Below are 17,936 nucleotides of genomic sequence, written 5' to 3'. Positions count from 1 at the left end.
AAGCCTATGCAGTGCAGAGAACTGAGTTTTCAGAGGAAGACATTTGTATGAATGTTAGTATTTCAGTTTTTAATCTTCTAAAGGAACCCGATCTCAACAATTAGAACTACGACACTGCTAGGTTTTAGGTTAGGTCTGTATCTGATTTCTGCATTTACATCTCCTAAATCAAAATATTAACCAATATAACCTACCCGGGGGAGAGGCAAGGGTTATTTCACAGGCCAGGCTTGACCGATCACAGCTCTCAACAGGCTGGAATTTGCTTTTCTAGGCAGCCTACCTGCTGAAAAATACCCTCATAATCATCAGATGAAAGCACCGTGCCGCTCATTCCCTTTTTTGTTTCTCCCTCCCCCTCCTCTTTACATTTTTTTTCGCTAGTATAAATTTGGTTCTTCCAGAATGCTCAAAGCTGTGCATCCAATGTTTCCTGTGAGCAGGCATGTTCTAAATATGCTGATACTACAAAGCAGCAGGGTAGCAGGGAAATATCAAACAAAATGGTGCTTGTGAGATCAATTACATGATAGAAAATGGAGGTTTAAGTCTAGTGTATATGCTGCAGCGTATAGCTGTTCATATTTCAGTGCTTGCCTGCTAGCCGTCTAATCTCTTTTCCCTCACTTTTTTCATTAGGAAAGGCTAAAGCTGTTTTTTAATTGTTTTCCTAGTTAATCCCTTGCAGGGTGCATATGTCTGCGTGTTCACGTGTGCTGGCGTGTGATATACAAACATGTTTGTGGGTCTGTTCGTGTCTTAATGCAAATGTACGTGTCGTTTTAAGTGTCTGCGTTTGTGCATGCGAGAGTGCTGCCCATTTTTAAAATGTTTGCTGAATATAGCAGAAATCCCGTGTGGCCATGTGCTCTGTGCTGATACAGTATTTGTCTTTGAGAGGGGCCTTGATGGTGCTGCTACTACTGTTTCCAGTTGTGTGTTATGTGGCACTGAGATTATAGCCTTCCATTCATAAGAAGGGGGATTTCCTGACAAGGACCAGCACTACTGTGTCAATAAGCCCCTCAGGATGAGAAATGCACACAAACACACACACACACAGCATACACGTAACAGTAATTTAGAGGATAGCTTGGTCGCATACAGTCAGAATGTCTGAGGTAGACCAACTAAAAGACGATGAAGGTTTCTCTGACATGCTGGAGCCCCACCGTGCTTTACAGCCTTGGTCTGTAAAGCACTATCCAATCTTGATTCTATTAAAATCAAACTCTCACACATACACTCCCAGTGGCGGCATGCCAAGTAGGGCAGGACAACACTGGGGGGACAAGGGATGGGGGTTATTTGGCACAATAGGAGGATGGGAGCCAAGAAAGCCTTGAACAGAAACCAGCCTATTACTCTCAGGGAAAGGCTTGTGGTAGCCTATCATCAGGGATCACTCCGTAAAGTCAGATCAGGGGCAGCTGTAGTCTAATTAGAGATGCAAGATTATGTCTGGAGGATGGCCTCTTAAAGTCCTGATGGGGAGGCAAATAAATCATTTTCATCTCCATCTGTAAAAACATTAATGGCAGCCATCACCCTCCAGGTGGCTGTGTCTTAAAGTACGGAGATAAAACGAGGAGGAGAAGAAGAGAATGTTGTGCTAAAACTGAAGAATATAGGCTTCTTGTGGGTTAAAAACATCAAGAGAAGTCCGAACTGAAAGATGTTCATTATGGTGTCTGAAACTGTGTTAATAAAATAAGATGTAACGCTTCAGGGAGGAAGTAATTAAAAAAAAATAGCATGTAAATATTACGAGAATGACATATTTTGAACATATACGTATTCAAAGGAAATTAATTTTTTTGGTGTTAAAATCATTAAACATTTATAAAGTGCAACTTCAGTGCTGTGATCACTCCAGTTTCCTTGTGTCTTCTACTGTTTTAATTATAGAAAAGCCTCCTTTCATTGCTTTGCCTTAGATAATGCAATTATCACAAAAGACAACTATAGTTAGCCTCAATCAGTCGCAAAGGCGTCAAGATTTGGATCCTTTAAGAACCACTGAGTAAATTCAGGAGGGGTGCTTTGTGGAGTCAAGGTTTGTCATCCAAATAAGAGTCCACAAGATGTTCTCGTGTGCCTAATATATATGATACCTGATACTGTATACTCGTGTTGTCAGGATCCAAATGTCAAGACAACTCTTTCACTTTTACTTGTGGGAGTTTAGTTACAGTTTTCTAATTAGGTCACAGCCAAAAACCTCAATTGTATTTTGCACAATATAAACCTTTCGCATTTTTAAAAAAACACAAGTGTGTCAGTTCTCTGCCTGGCACTGTTGGCGGATAATTCTGATTATTTTTTTTCCCCTCATTCTTTTGGTTTTAAAAGAAGACATTGTATTGCAATTGTACTCCCTATCTCTGTATTCTTCATTTATCCTAGCCTAGTTTTTTCAAGCAGGTTTGCATAAAATAACACAATAGATAGGAGAACTAAATTGAGCTTACTGCACACCAGTATGCTGTTTTTTCTTGCAAACTGTTTGAAGTAGAATATTGAGTGGCATAAAACTTGGCATGTGTAACTCTTTGTCAAAGTGTATTACACCTGGAGCCCTGGATGTATCGCAGGTAGTCCATAATTAGCCCGGAGCATGCTGTATTACTGCTTTATATATCGACTCCTATAGAGCCACATGATCCATATGTCCCTTTGATTGGTTAGCGCCTGTTGCTAAATGCATGGTGCGGGTTTTCTGCTTTTTTGTCAGATTAGAAGAGATGACACTTTGTGCTGTTGACGTGTGGAAAAATACATATAACATATTTCTCATAATCAGACTATGTCTTGCTGGATTTAATATTCACTTTCCATATATGCAACGTTATTCAGTACATAAATACTGCTTTCCAAACTGCCTAGCCATTCTTTTTGGGTTTTGCACGACAAAATTTGCCTCTCAGCTTGGTCAGGCACTTAACTACTTTATAATATGTAGGTCGGTGGATATAATTTCTGTCATTCTGTGGCATTTATACGGCCTGTGCAAAGCTTCTTCACATCAGGGAGACCTGACTTTGACCCTGAAGAGTAAAACTGACTGCTTTACCTTTTTTTTTTTTTTATCAGTGAGATGTTGATTTGAAAGTCTTGAGTTTTCTCCCTGTCATTTGAGTTGATGCAGTATATTTTAGCTTGGGGGGAGGCTATCCACTCAAAGGGAGCATGTACATGAGCACCAATGTAAGTAAATCTTGGGTGGTCCTGTGTCTCAGCCACTGCAGGGTGGAACACGCTGGAACCCTCACTAAGATGTGGTTTTTGTTTTGTGCGTTTCCGTGTGTGTCCGTGCGGGCGAATGTAGAATGTATACTTTTCATTTAGTGTGGTATGTAATAGATGTCAGTACAAAGGTACCGCATCACTATCAATATTCTGTCTGCGCTGTCTGTCGCTGGCTCAATTGATGATTTTTACAGCCCTCAAGTATCTCGTTTCACAGTTCAAGTTTTCCCATATGGGAATCAGAGAGATGTTTTAGCCCTGTTATAGGCTGTTAGCTGCTGAGCTGCTGCTTGGTGATGTGACACTGCTATTCTGCAAGGTCCATATCACAGCCAGCTTTTATTTAGTCAATAGTGCTCAGTCCCATTCAGCTGCCTTAGTATATTTTTCCTTTCTTTTCCTATTTTTCTGGGCGTCACAGCTGGTTAATTTATCTTCTTACATTGTGTCACTCTGACTTGGCACGTTGCCTAGTCATTCATAGTGTCAGTGGACATGTTCTGGTGTTGTTTTTCACAGGAAGTGATGTCACCACGAACATTGCAGCCCACATTGCCAAATACAGTCCCAAGGGCATGTTGCATGGCAACCATAAAGTGTCATTGTCAAGAGGATTTGTGAAATGTAATATCATCCATAGGGGGCAGGGACACCAGCAGAGGGGACAGCTCTTCAGCACAGAGCTGCTGGACCAATCTGCTTATTCCTGCTCTGCACAGATATTATAATAGGTGCTTGGATGGGTGTTTGTGTGTCCTGAAGTGTCTTTGGTTCAGTTAACCACTCCAAATTTTTTCCTTAGTTAGACCTTGGGTCGCACATTCGATCCTTTTTTGACCAAATGTTACTGTGAATGTGATGAGTGGACAAGTTGAATGAGCTGATAAATTCTAACAAAAAGGGGGTTTATTTGTGTTTGGATTGAACTACAGGAATCTGGTTAAAAATGTAAAGGTCTTCTAAGCCTCTTCCATTGTGTGTGTCTCTGTTCTACCCACATGATGCACCTGTGTCATTCAGCAGATGGGTTAGAGTTCACTGCTTAACTCCAGTCACACAGACGAGGAAACTGTCAGTCTTTGCTGAGCTGAATGGAAAGATTGTCAACAACTAAACCAAGAGAGTTGAAAGAAGCTCTTGGAGTTAAAGTTGGACTAGAACTGGCTATCTTATTTTTCTTTTGTTAATATAATGCACTATATTATGCAAATTGCAGTCAGTGTTGTAGTGTGATAGTTATTCCTCTATTTATCTCCATCTGGTTGGAGGATTTCTAAGATGGTGATGGGAAAAAGAAGAGAATGTGTCAGTCACATGTCTCTTTCTGTTTCAGTCTGGTAAATAAGTTAAGTTTTTGATGAATGTAAATGGAATTGCTGTGTGTTGGAGGAGAAATGGAGATTAAATTATCAACTGGAAATGGTTGATAAAAAATATTCTTTAACCCTTAAATGCTCACATTGTGACTAAACAATATGGAAGTTCTGTAAGAAACAGTAATCCAGTTGATTTTTTTGTGACACAGACACTCTAACAGAAGGATTGGTGATTAATAGGAGAAGGTATTTGCTTGTGTGGGAATCTTTGCTCAGTGTTTAATGTAATCTCATATGACCAAGCCCCACAGGGACATCCTCCCCACTAGAGACCTACCTGCTCATGCACCATGTCTGAATGGGGCTGTGACGGACTGTGTGGCGTGTAGCGCATGTTTCCCTTTGTGGGAACGAGGGGGTGGGTTGGTTATGCGTATGCAAGGTTGTTGGTGAGTGAGAAGGAAAAAATTGTGTGATAGTGTGACAGCCGTTCATATATATATATATATATAAAAATTTTTCCCCCCATTAATATCACACCAAGCCAGAGATTTGGCGCCTGTGGCTCGCAAAAAGATAATACATGTGGAGAAGCGCAAGATAGGAAGTGTCTGCATAAGTGGTGAGAGAATATATGTGGAAAGGTCACAAAAATAATATGTGACAATGTGTGGGGGAAAAAAAAAAAGAAAAAGAAGAGGGAGTTCAAGCATGAAGCATTGGCAAAAAAAATAAAAGCTTGTGTCTATTCATTGTGCAATCTGCTATTATTTGGGCTCCTGATATTCTAACATCTTAGCAGTCTGCCTCGGTACTATAATTGTACATCAGGCCAATGGTGAGAATTTTAACACTCACAAACTACCAAAGGTATTTTAGAGAGAAAACAATCTGCAAACTATGTAGGAGCTTTAGCAAAGCTCTGAATTCTTAACTCCATGAACTCCAGCAGCTCCCTTTGTGAGCGTTAGGATACGTGCGAGCATTAGTGTAGTCACGCAACTGCAATTTCTGACTTTGATACACAATCCTAAAGAAAAGGAACAAACAAACGATGTCTTTTTTTACTGAAAGAAACTGAGATTTTTGTTTTTAGTAAAAGATAAATTCAACAATGCTGCAACATTATCGCAAGCTACAGTTTTACACTGATGAAAGGTAGCTTGTGTTGTTTCCATACTGGTTTGTCTCAATTCCTAATTATATCCCAAACAGCCCTCTTGCTCTTTACTTTCCTTACTGAAACCCGTTGGGGAGGTTCTGCACTTGATGTCTTTCTAATGCCATAACAAAACGCTGTTCAACTTGAGCAAATGATTCAAGTAACAAGACGAAGATAGCCGTTTGAATGAGTTGGAGGAGGCAGGGTTATGTGTCGGAGAGAGGAGGGTGAAACCACATAGCTGGTATCGACGTGTTGTTACTGTGGAAAATGAATACTGAAACCATTCCATATATTCAGAATTGATATATATATTTATATATATATATAAAGATAGACATTTTTGACAACTCTTGCAAGCGTTCCTTACAATCATTTCAGTGCTGTAGTTGTATGTATGTCAGGGTTTAAAACTGCATGCTGACAGCTGTACAGAGAGATATTCTTATCGGATATAAGGCTTCAGTTGCTTCTATTCCTGATGGACTGGAGTGCAGCAGTAGTAGATCTGTGAACACTTATACTACCGGGGATTTTCTTGCACAGAGATTTTTTTTTTTTTTGCCCCAAAAAAGAGGTTTTTAGGCACCCCACGAAGAGATTTTAGCCAGCGGCAAATGAAACTCACAAGCACCAAAATGAGGGGAAAAAATATTTTTAACCACTCATGTTAACTGGAGTTTAATTTCCTCAAACATTACAGACATTTTTGTTTGTAAAGAAAAAGTCTAAAATAGCAGGAAAATGCAAAGATTTCTGTCAAAATATACAAATACAGACTCATTCCTTTTCCCTTTCCTTGCATAAGTCAACCCCCAAAGGCCTGTTCTGAGCCAGGAAAAACCATGACTGTTCTATCTTAGTGTGTACTGATGGAAATCTTCAGAGACTTGTGCATGTGCAGTCTGCAGTCAAATGATCAGATGGTTTTGGATGTGTATCTATCCTTCTATTAGAATCCATCAGGCAGCCTTTCACCCAAACAGTTCCTTAATCCAACTACTTAGAAGCAGTTAAAATGCCTGAATGGAGATTTAGTGTAAAATAACTTTTTTTGCAGTTGTCTTTGCCTCACGGTTGTTGCTGTAAAGCGCTTGCAAAAGATTTCAGTTTGTGCTTAAAGAGCTCGGCTACTCTTAATATGAGGTTTGAGTCAGACAAATTAGAAGTTTCTCCAAAGGTCCCTGTCATTTTAGCACACAACCCCTTTCTGTGGATCTACGCCTCACCTGATTCGCTTTATTGTGAAAACTGTGCTGGTACCGACACTGTAAACACATTTCTCCCACTGGTGTTTTGTAGGACGTCGCACATTTGCATGACAGTTCGAGTCAGACACTGATTTTTGCGTGATTAGGGTTGAAGACGCCTAGATTTTTTAAAAAATATGCGTAAAAAGCATGTTGTTGTTTTCATATCAAATGTTTAAAGACGGAAGATGATGTCTGGTTACCTCAGGGCTGCATCTTCAAGGCATTTGTCAACCCAGAATACGCCTATAAACAACAGCGCGGTAAACATCGTGCACTTGGAACAGGTTTTTTTATTTCTCTGGCCATTGTTTCATTGTGTCTTTCTTTCCCTCAGGAAAATTGTCATCAAGATCGGAAAGAAGAAAAAGCGAAAGCCAGACTCTTCAGAGGAGTCAGATGATGACCCTCCCCCTCGACACACTCCTAAAGATGACGACTCTGTAAGCTCCAGCATACACACTCGCAAACGAACACAAACAGACGTATAAACACGCCGTACGAGTCAGCTTTTTATCATAGCTGGAGCTGTAACGCTTTACAGCACATCTAGCGTATTTCATTGCACTTTATCAAATAAAATATGAACCCTAAACTGTGAGGAAACACTTGGGTTTTAGGTGGAAATTAATCTACTTTTGACTGTGGTTTAATTCCCCACTTTATTCAGATGTGGTGCTAGCGTTACTGCCTGTGGTGTCACACCTCTGCAGAGAGAAAACAAAGGCAAAGGCTGACTCTTTGTCTGTTACCAGTCTGATAAAAGTGAGCGAGTGAAGTGGTGTCCTCGACCTGACTGTTCACACTGCTGCCGAGCATAGAGGAAGGCTTCACAGCTTTAGTTTGAGCCTGCAAGGATTGACTGCGGTTCACGTGGAGGTCATTCAGTGGGTGGCTATCTCAAGTAAACATTCTTATCTGTGTTGATGATGGAGAAAACTGACAGCGAAGAGGAATTATCTGGGTCAAAACATCAAGAATAGCAGTTTTACATGCACACCAGCCTAAATTTAACACTAATGGCATGTTAAATTGTGTTCAGCATTGTTCAAAATTGTTAATGTGAAAGGAAATGTTGCCACAGCTGCCAGTGAAATTGAAGTGTCTCCTTATTTATTTTTATTTTTTGTCAAAGTCAGAGTAATTAGAGCTACATTCTGGTGGAAAATTAAATACTGCTCTATTGAATTTGAGATTATTAAAGATAGGGAAAAAAAGACAGGCGATGAGTATCAAGTACATCTTATTTAACTTTGTTGAGTTGTCCCAAATTATTGTACAGATATTACTTTACCTTAGTTATAGATTACATTGATCAGAATTTTATCAATGCAATTGGTTGAAATGTACAAATGAAATATTGGTGGCTATAAATAATATTTCTTTTATGCAAAATCTGTAATTTTTTGTGATCTTATCTCAAAGTGTTTAAAGTGCAGCTTTATCATTAAAAGGTGGGAATACTTCATTGTAGATAGTCAGGTAGAAATAATTCAAGGTCAGTTAGTCTGTAGTGACCTTATTGGTCAGTGGAGCAGGTGGAAGTTAGACTGGACATTCATAGTTACCATGCCTAGTGCTGATCAACCACCAACCACAGCAACGTTACGGCTGTTTTCTACGTGATGTGACTAATCCTGACACCCGAGATGATTCTGTATTTCAGCAGTTAAAACACAGTTCTGAGTTGTGTTCTTCTTTACTCACTGCTGTCAGGATTTTGACAAGTGACATGTCTGAATGAGCGGGGATGACAAGGGACTTTGTCTCCTCTTACGCCCCACCACCTCATTCGCTTCTTTTTGAGTCCTATCCGGACTACATCCTATGATATAATTACGCTCGTTAAATGGCGCCCCCGGCCTTAATTAAAAAAAAAACTCTGTTGATGACTCATTTAGGATGATCGTGTGGCAGAAGTCGAGGTAGCGTGGCCGACAGCTAGAACAGAAGCACGGTCTCCTCAGGGGTTCAGCCCTGTTGTCGTGGCATGTGGCAGGTTTGACTCTCCAGCTTCTGGTCAGCTTGGCTTTGTGGATGTGAGGGTATATCTCCACAGGGATATTATGCTGCACACCTAATTAACTTTGGCTCAGTGGCATTTATTCCTAATTAACTACATATTATCATTAGGAGGGGTTCATGTATTGATGCAGGATACAGCAGCCCACGCATGTGATAATTATAAAGGCTTGACAGGAAGGAATAGAAAGAAGCTGGATTTTAAAGCGCTCTTGTTTCTGATTTTTTCTCATTTGCAGAGTGTGTTTTTTTTTCTGGATTTCCTGCTTGATTTATTGAAATTTAACAAGATCATTCATGGGTTATGTTGGGTCATGACCTGCTGAATGGGAAAACCCATATTATCATTTTCAGCAGGGAGAGTGTGAACGTTGAATGTTTTTTCCGTTCATGTTTTTCACCCATTGAGTACAACAAGTACAACTCGATTGATAACCAGAATTGTTATCTTAATGCTACTTTCGATAGTTTGTTAGGAAAACGTCAAGGGGGACAGGACTTCACATGAGAAAAACTTTGATCAGTCGTTTAGCCACTGTGTCTACATGGTGGCGTCTTTAGTCTGATTAAGTGCAAATTAACGATAAGTTATCTTGACTAAACAAAACCTCAGAGCTTGATAATAAATCAGTCATGAGTTCTGATAACAGAACAATGTGTTGTGTCTGTTTTTTCTAAGCAGTGACATTGTTGCTTTTGCTGACAAATAGAAAGACAGGACTAGTTAAGAAGCAGACCAAAAAGAATTACATCAAACCTGCTTCATGCTTAGTAGAGCCACTTAACAAAGAAATATCCACCTTGAGTGGTAAATGAAAAACTTTTATTCTTCGACGACAACTCAGGCAAGTTTTTGTTTTCAGCTGTGCAATTGATTCATAAAAGTACTCAAGAGTGATTTTGTTTTTTGTAAATGTCCTCGTCTTTGTTTTTGCAGAAGAGGCGTTCGAATCGCCAGGTGAAGAGGAAGAAGTATGCTGAAGAGCTGGAGGCCAGGTTGTCAGACGAGGAAGTCAAGGTTATTGTCAAAGCCAAGAAATCCAACACTGCAGCATCCAAGGAACCTGCTGTTCAACTCTTTGTAGTAAGTAGATTTTACAAGAGATTCCTCGTAGCTGAGAAGTTGAAATGCTTCATTTAAAAAAAATAAATAAATAAATAAAATACTGTTCCAGAGTGCGTTTAAACTAAATTCAACTGATGATGAATCTTGCAAATATTTTGTTAACGGCGAAGGATTGTTTGTGGTATTGATGAATATTGTTGAAAAGGCCTCACACACAAATTGAAGAACATGAACGCATTCTGTGGAAGAACAACAGGACGACATGCTCTGAAGTGCAGAACAGCCTGTTCTTTTCACCATCACACTGTGAGGTACAAACCAGGACCCCTGCAGTAAGCCTGCACAAAGAGGAAAGATACATATTCAGAGCTCATTTTTAATGATTTAGACGCAATAGCGGAGAAATAAAGAAGGGAGTGTTCTCAAGACGCCGCTGCTCTAAAATATTTTTCTACAAATACTGTATATTGTGGAAGAAGTTCCACCCTACTTCCCATTGTCTAAATCTGTCAGCTGTCACTTTTATTTATGTTATCACAAATTTGCCGGAGGGATTTACAATCTGCACGGCGTTCGACAGCCTCTGGTGTGTGGCTTATGTGTCATGAAGACGCACAAACGGATTGAATATGAAGTAACAATTGACATTAAGTGTTTCGTGTCCACTGCATTTATAGGAGAATCCCACTGAAGAGGATGCTGCCATTGTTGACAAAATCATGTCTTCACGTATTGTTAAGAAAGAGGTAATTACTTACACTGTCAAATTTTTTTTTTACTAGTTTTCAGTGATTGTAAGAGTAATAAAAGTTAAAAGTTTACATTGCTTGCTAATAAGAATTATTTATTGACTCTGAGCATATTAAACTTATTTGTATTTTTTTTCTTTATCATAGAGCTAAATGAAAGGTTTGCTCCTAATTGTTATATTCTTCTGTTGCTTTAAACCCTTTTGCAGGTTTCTCCAGGAGTGGTGGTTGAAGTGGAGGAGTTTTTTGTAAAATACAAGAACTAGTAAGTTTATTCTTCAGTCGTACCTTCTGGGTGGTTAGTCGTATTTTTTTTTAAAGAACTTTGTAAAAATAAACGGTGCCTGTAGTCATTCCAAGTAAGTAAGTGTGTGATCTGTTTGTAGACACTGTTCCAGACACTGCTGTTGCACTAATCTTTCTAAATTATAACAGAAATTCTTAAAACTAAAATTAGACCGAAACAGAAAGCAGATGTCCTGAAGGCTTTGTAAAAATGAAGCCGAATAAGAACTTGTGCAATCACAAGCTTGTATGTTTGTGATTGCACAAGCATCGCAGACATCGTTGGGACAGCTTTCAGTATTGCGGTGTGTGTTTTCATCAAATTTTGCAACAGTCAATTAATTTTCCCACGTGAACTCTGGAATATTAATAAAACTTGGAGCTCATTTCCACAGCAAAGTATCCGTGCGTGAGTTTTTGGAATTCAGGATTTATGAGCCACACTCAGCCTCGCAGAGAAATAATTTATTTTCACATGACAGATAATCTGTCATCAGGCAGATCTCATTCTTACTTCTTAGCCAAATGTTGAAAAGGATGAAAATATGAATGTCACACGTGAAATTTTCTTAAAAAAAAAATATGACTGGAGAGATCAGTTCAAACAGCATGAGAGTGAAAGACTCTGTGACCACATCTGCAAACTGTGATCACACCTGCTGGCCACAGCAATTGCCCCACAGATGCTGTTTAGAAGGTGTTTTTCAGGGTTTCTCACCTTCGTCTGTTTGTGTGTGTGTGGTCATCAGCTCCTATCTACACTGTGAGTGGGCCACAGAGCAACAGCTGGAGAAGGACAAGAGGATTCAGCAGAAGATCAAACGCTTCAAGATGAAACAAGCACAGAGGGCACTCTTCTTCGCAGATGTAAGCCTGTGTGACTGCGTTTTGTGTCTGTGGACATGCTGAATACTGTCTGTGGAGACATTTTTTTTTTTTTGGGCATGGCTATGAGCAGGTGTGCGTTTGCATAATTTGTTGTCTTTTAGCACACATGTGCTAAGTGTTCATATATCCAACTATTGTGTGTGAATGTTCAATACACTTTTTGTGTTTGGTTTGTGTGGGCAGGCACATCTGTGTGCATATATTTGAATCTCTCTACTCACTCAGTTGATACAGTAGTGATGTTTATCTCAGATTCCAGATGGTGAATGTGCACTTAGGTTTATTCTCTCCTTTTCAATCTCTCCCTTTCTCTTTTGTCTTTCTTTCTGTCTCTTTCAGATGGAAGAGGACCCATTTAACCCTGACTATGTAGAGGTAGACAGAGTGCTGGAGGTGTCGTATTGTGAGGACAAAGACACTGGAGAGGTAAAGGGAATCCTCTTTCATTTGGTATTCATATACATGTGTAATAAGTGTGTTTGTGTCAGCATTGCTGAACATGTTTTACTCATTTTTTTCCCCTTTTTTTGTGGTTTTGCTCCTTTCAATATATTCTCCACTGTAGCGATGTCTTTGTATCTTAGAAATGCCCAAGGCCATCCTAATGGGCTGCCTTGCAGCCTTTGTTAATATTATAAAAGCAAAGCTTGGCCTCGCTCTAGTCTTTTCCAGTGCTGATTCTTCTCTGCCTGCTGCAGGAAGTGGTGTACTACCTGGTGAAGTGGTGCTCTCTGCCTTATGAGGACAGCACCTGGGAGCTGAAGGACGACGTAGATCAGAGCAAGATTGAAGAGTTTGAGCAGCTGCAGGCAGCCAAGCCAGACTCGCGCAGGATGGTAAGCCATGCCTACCAGCATTCTTCAGCTATCACTGTATTTCCTTATTTTTCTATCACTCTCATGCTGTGTATATGTGTTTGTTTTCTTTTGTTGACGGTATTTTGAAGTGCTAATAAGGGCATTCTCCTGTTTTCAAAAACGTAGTGGAATCTTTGGTAAATAAGTGTTTACACAGCATCTGCAAACATGTACTGTATGGTGAATTTAATTGGCATCATCAGCCAAACATTAAACTCATCTAAGAAAGTCCACATTCGCACAGTAAAGCGAACAAACTTAAAAGACAAACACCTGCCGTCAGTCACTGCAAGATCAGTAAATAGTGGTTATATTGGAAAGGTAAAAATACAACTATGTTTTAATCAGAGGATTTTTCTAAGTGACGACTAGGAAGATCTAGTAAACAGACTGTAAAAGGTAAAATTTAGAAAGGAAGAAATAAACAAAATCAAAGCGAGAACAGTGTTTTTCAGCTTAACTTACAGGTTCTCGTGCACTGAACTTCAAGCATTATTGTATTTATAGTATAATATGGTAGCCAGACTGCACAAGATCAGTCATGCAAGTTGTACTAAGTTAACTGTAAACTAAGACTTGCTAAAAATGGTCTCTTTCCTCTTGCCATTTTCACTTCCTTGTCCAGCTCAGTAGATCATACTTGGGTCACTCTTTATAGCACCTTTATACCCAATAAAGAGCTGAATACATTTAAGTGCTTACAGTCATTCACCTACGACTGTATATGACAGGAAATGTCCCAGACAATATATAGACAGATTTTCAAACATCACATGGTTTTCATGCCGTCCTGCGTCCTGGTGTGGCATCGGTGGCTCGCTGGGTTTGGTGCCTTTGTTCTGCTTTTAATCATTCCTATTTCTTCTGAGCTCCACTCCATGTATCTAAACTTTGCTTTTTTTTTTACCTGTCATGCCTTTAAAACTATTTTCACTCCTTCATCTCCATCACTTTTCCTGCCTCATCCCTCATCCCTGTCCTTCTGTATCGACTATATCGTATATGTAAATCCAGTAGAAATCTGTTCATTCAAAATGCTGGTGTGCAGTTAAATTCCAAACCGCCATCAACACTTACCCCTTAAAATCTGTCACCTAGGAGCGGCCTCCAGCTAATCTGTGGAAGAAGAGGGAACAGTCGAGGGAATACAGGAATGGCAACAGCCTCAGGGACTACCAGCTGGAGGGGGTCAACTGGCTCCTGTTCAACTGGTACAACAGGTCAGTTTTAACTACTATGTATGAAGACCTGTCCAGACCTGATGCTCACTTACACTAAAACAACTTAGTACTAACAACTAACTCAGCATCTGCAACCCTGATCTTAATCAGGACGTGTAGGTGTGACACCGCAGCAGTGATAAGAAGTGACGCGCTCTTTGGCCGTTCTAAACTGTAAAAAAAAAAAATGCACAAGTCGTTTCATAGCTGATAGTAAGTTAGTAATGAAAGCGAAACCCTGTGAAGAAAAATCTGGAGCTTAATATAAGAACTCATGCACAGTATCTCAAGTTGCAAAGAACTTCAAAAACATTTTAGTCATGAGACAGAAGCACACATATCACACAATATGTACAACTCTGTGTAACTCCAGTGCAGGGGGTATTGACAGTCGGATGTCTTGCCTCTTCGGACCGCGCTGGTCTGCAAATTTGATACCGATGTCCTGTAAACATTGATTAACCGTTCATGATTTCAGTAGGTTAAGCGAAACATTGAACTTGTATTATAAAATTAATAAAACGACACTGCTTTTTAATTCAAATGGAATCAAATTACAACTGGAATCGATGCAAGCTGAATATAAAGGTGAATAAGTTAATGCACATTGAGTTGCTAATACACCAAGCTAAAATTGAATGGGGAAAAAAGAAGAATCAAATACAACAGTCCTGCGATACTTTGGAGGACAGAGTTTGTGTTGCTGTTAAACTGTGTTGCTGGGGAAAAAAAAGAGGTGTTGCTCTTATTTTGGCCCCGTTTCTATCAATAAAGATAGCCTAAAGAACGAAACTATCTGTCAGTGCAGAATACTACAGTATATTTATTGATTGGTTGCACATTGACATTTTGTATTTCAAGAAAAAAAATCTTATGGGTGTATTGGGACTGTAGATAATGAATAATGAATGCCTTTTCCTGTTTTGTATCCTGTGTGTGGACCATGCTGCGATTTGGCTGTATTCACATTATTTGGTAGGGCCTGTGAGCGGAGTCAAATTTCCTGTCAAGGTGCACGCTGCTGCAACAACAATTGCTTTTCTTCGCCCACGATCACAAAAGAAGCGCTGCGCTGTACATCTGGAGTACACGGTGTCAGTGCGCTTGCATTAACCCTGGGAATTGGTTTTGTTATGTGTGAGCATGCAAGAGTTTGTGTATGCCTACGCAGAGAGATTCATCAAAAGTAGAGAGCTGCTTAAGAGGCCAGTGGGAATATCTGCACGTTGCAATTAGCATCAAGACATAATACCCCCACCCACTGGACAGCTGAATAAATGGTTTGCCGGAGTACACCACGCAGCAGAGGCAGTCGTATTTGCTATTATGTTGTATCTCATATCTACGGTCTGTTATTACTGCTGATGATGTCGTTTTCTCCTCCGTTGTTTGCTGTTTATTTTTTTATTACCATGGGAGTGTTGCATTTTCCTTGTGTCACTCCCTTTCCTTTTTTCCTGTTCCTCAGGTTTTTTTTGTGTGTACCAATTTAAGAATACATACAACAAAAAAAATATAATAATCACACGATAAATGCACACCACTTTGTCTTAGTAGTATGGAGGCATAATGCCTCAGGCGGCAGCCTAGTAAGACTGTAAACATCCACAACCCCCACACATCCACTTACACTGTACACATCAGAGATACAATATTTAGTTTTACACACGCATCCATGATTCGCAAGTGGTTCATCACCTTTTTTTTTTTTTTTACTCTTGCCTTTGCTTTCTTTTTATTCTATCACACTTGTTCTTTTCTAACCTTTGCTACCTTCCACTTGTCAGACGTAACTGCATCCTGGCCGATGAGATGGGACTGGGAAAGACCATCCAGTCCATCACATTCCTCGAAGAGATCTATCGCGTAGGCATTAAGGCGCCCTTTCTCATCATTGCCCCGCTCTCCACCATTGCCAACTGGGAGCGTGAGTTTCGTACTTGGACCCACCTCAATGTCATCGTCTACCACGGAAGCATGGTCAGCAGGCAGATGCTTCAGCAGTATGAGATGTATTTCAGGGATGCACAGGTAAATGGGCACTGATCTTTGTGGTCTATCTTTACACATGCAACATTTATGGAGATGGGGATACGTAGAGTAAACCTACGCAAGAGAATGATTCAATATTTATCAATTTATAAAGTGTATTAAATCAGGCACTTCGAGTACAACAGAGTGTTGTGCGAACTGGGTGTTAAGAGCATTTAGTGGAATTAGTACTTGGGTTCTGTATCACTAAAACCACAATATTGTACACGCCACTCTTGGTGTTTTCCTTTAAAAAAAACAAACAACTGTAGAAATCTTTCAAAAGTATACGTCATGCCCGTTTCTTGCCTGTTAAGTTTTGTTATTCCATCATGTAGTCTGAAAAATGTCAATATTTTCCATTAAGTGTGCAAGGGTGCTACGATTGGTGCCCTTCCAAATGCACTTTTCATTATGGGGTATATATTTCTTGTCAAATACAAACCTTAGTTTCCTAAAATGTAGGTATGACAGTGTCGCTATTACGTGCTTTAAGAAAGAACTCAGCTTTCCCCCTGGTGGTGCTTCTGTGTTTTGTCACCACAGTCGCTGTTTATGCCTGAGAAAAAGCCTCGAGGAGCTGGGCAAGAGTCAGTTGTATATACACGAGGGGGCATCCAGCTTGTCTCACTTATCTAACACAAAGGGAATAATGGGGATTGAGAGGCCTTTTAGTTATTTCTGACACACCTAATCTTTCCTTTTTAAGGACAGGCAAGCGCAAAGAAATACTGCTGTGCTTACCTTTAGAGTGGAAAGCAATGATTCACTTCTATTAAAATAATCACAGTGCTTTTCAGAAAACAGCAGCACTGTGTCAGCAACATGAAATTCTGTGAGTAATGTAATGATATGTTTCAAAATAGGATGCCTGCTTACAACAATGGGAGTCGGATATTGAAAAGCCACGCAGTTTGCCATTACCACGTGTAGCAGAGAGCCCAGATACACTGTACAGTTGTGTAGTACTGCAGCAAACTCACCTTGCAGAATCTTTCAGAAGAAAAAACCTTGTATCTGTAGAAAGAGGGAAAACAGGCAGCTCAGCAGAAGTTGTCTGTAAAAAAAAAAGGTTTTATTCAGATATGTGTGCGAAAGAATCTGTAGAAATTGTTGCATTTTTGGCTGATTTACTTTCATAGTTGGGTTAAAAAATAGTGTAATATCAGCAAATCATTCTTCAGAATCTATATGCATGTATTACTTAGTGCTAAAGCTGAAGAAAAATCATCAGATATTAAGATCAAATTTAACTGTTTATGTAGCCAGAGTTTGTTCGCCGGGTTGAGAGTTGAAAAGCTTTAATGAATCCCTGAGTTAGAATACTATCATGCTCTATAATAATAATTAAAGACGGGCCCGTGTCTGACAATAAGTAGGCTGTGAGGTAGTTAGTGAGCCTTGGGCAGAGGCTTTCTGTGGCTGGCAGGCCATGTGATGTGTCACAGCAGGCAGTTAGGAGCTCTTAGTATTCAGAAGAACCGTAGGAGGAATTAAGGCGAGCGCGAGCAGAGCAGAGTGGAGCCGCCACCAGGCTGTCTCCCAGGCAGCCTGTGATGTCATAGCAGCCCCCAAGGGGAGCTCTCTGTCAACGCTGCTCAGGCATATCAGAGAGAGTGGCTCCTCTACAGCAGACTGCTGGCTGGCTGTGGGAGGGGGTTACTGGATAACTGAGTATCCCTCGAGGACTGTTGTCAAGGCAATGGATACAAATGGAGAGGCGGGGTAAAGCAAAGCCTCCCCAGACAGACAAACAAGAAAACAAATAAACAAACAGCGTACAGACTCACTAGCGGGTGCTCGTGTACTGGTAGAGCTGCAGACAGCTTCCTGAAAAATAG

General features: G+C 40.1%; 1 protein-coding gene across 5 annotated transcripts in view; it reads left to right on the top strand.

Moving 5' to 3' along the window:
- chd9 (chromodomain helicase DNA binding protein 9) overlaps positions 1 to 17,936 on the top strand; it is an 81,372-nt gene that overhangs the window by 39,199 nt on the left and 24,237 nt on the right. For all 5 annotated transcript variants that reach the window (XM_008283007.1, XM_008283006.1, XM_008283005.1 and 2 more), the window contains 9 exons: positions 7,315 to 7,420; positions 9,937 to 10,083; positions 10,743 to 10,811; positions 11,024 to 11,079; positions 11,849 to 11,966; positions 12,327 to 12,413; positions 12,686 to 12,823; positions 13,943 to 14,064; positions 15,852 to 16,095. In XM_008283007.1, coding sequence (XP_008281229.1) covers positions 7,315 to 7,420; positions 9,937 to 10,083; positions 10,743 to 10,811; positions 11,024 to 11,079; positions 11,849 to 11,966; positions 12,327 to 12,413; positions 12,686 to 12,823; positions 13,943 to 14,064; positions 15,852 to 16,095 — 1,087 coding nt within the window. The remainder of the gene's footprint in view (positions 1 to 7,314; positions 7,421 to 9,936; positions 10,084 to 10,742; positions 10,812 to 11,023; positions 11,080 to 11,848; positions 11,967 to 12,326; positions 12,414 to 12,685; positions 12,824 to 13,942; positions 14,065 to 15,851; positions 16,096 to 17,936) is intronic.

Source organism: Stegastes partitus, unplaced genomic scaffold (assembly GCF_000690725.1).
Source record: "Stegastes partitus isolate 25-593 unplaced genomic scaffold, Stegastes_partitus-1.0.2 Scaffold293, whole genome shotgun sequence".
Classification (NCBI taxonomy): Eukaryota; Metazoa; Chordata; class Actinopteri; family Pomacentridae; genus Stegastes; species Stegastes partitus.
This window is presented reverse-complemented; position numbering and strand designations above follow the sequence as displayed.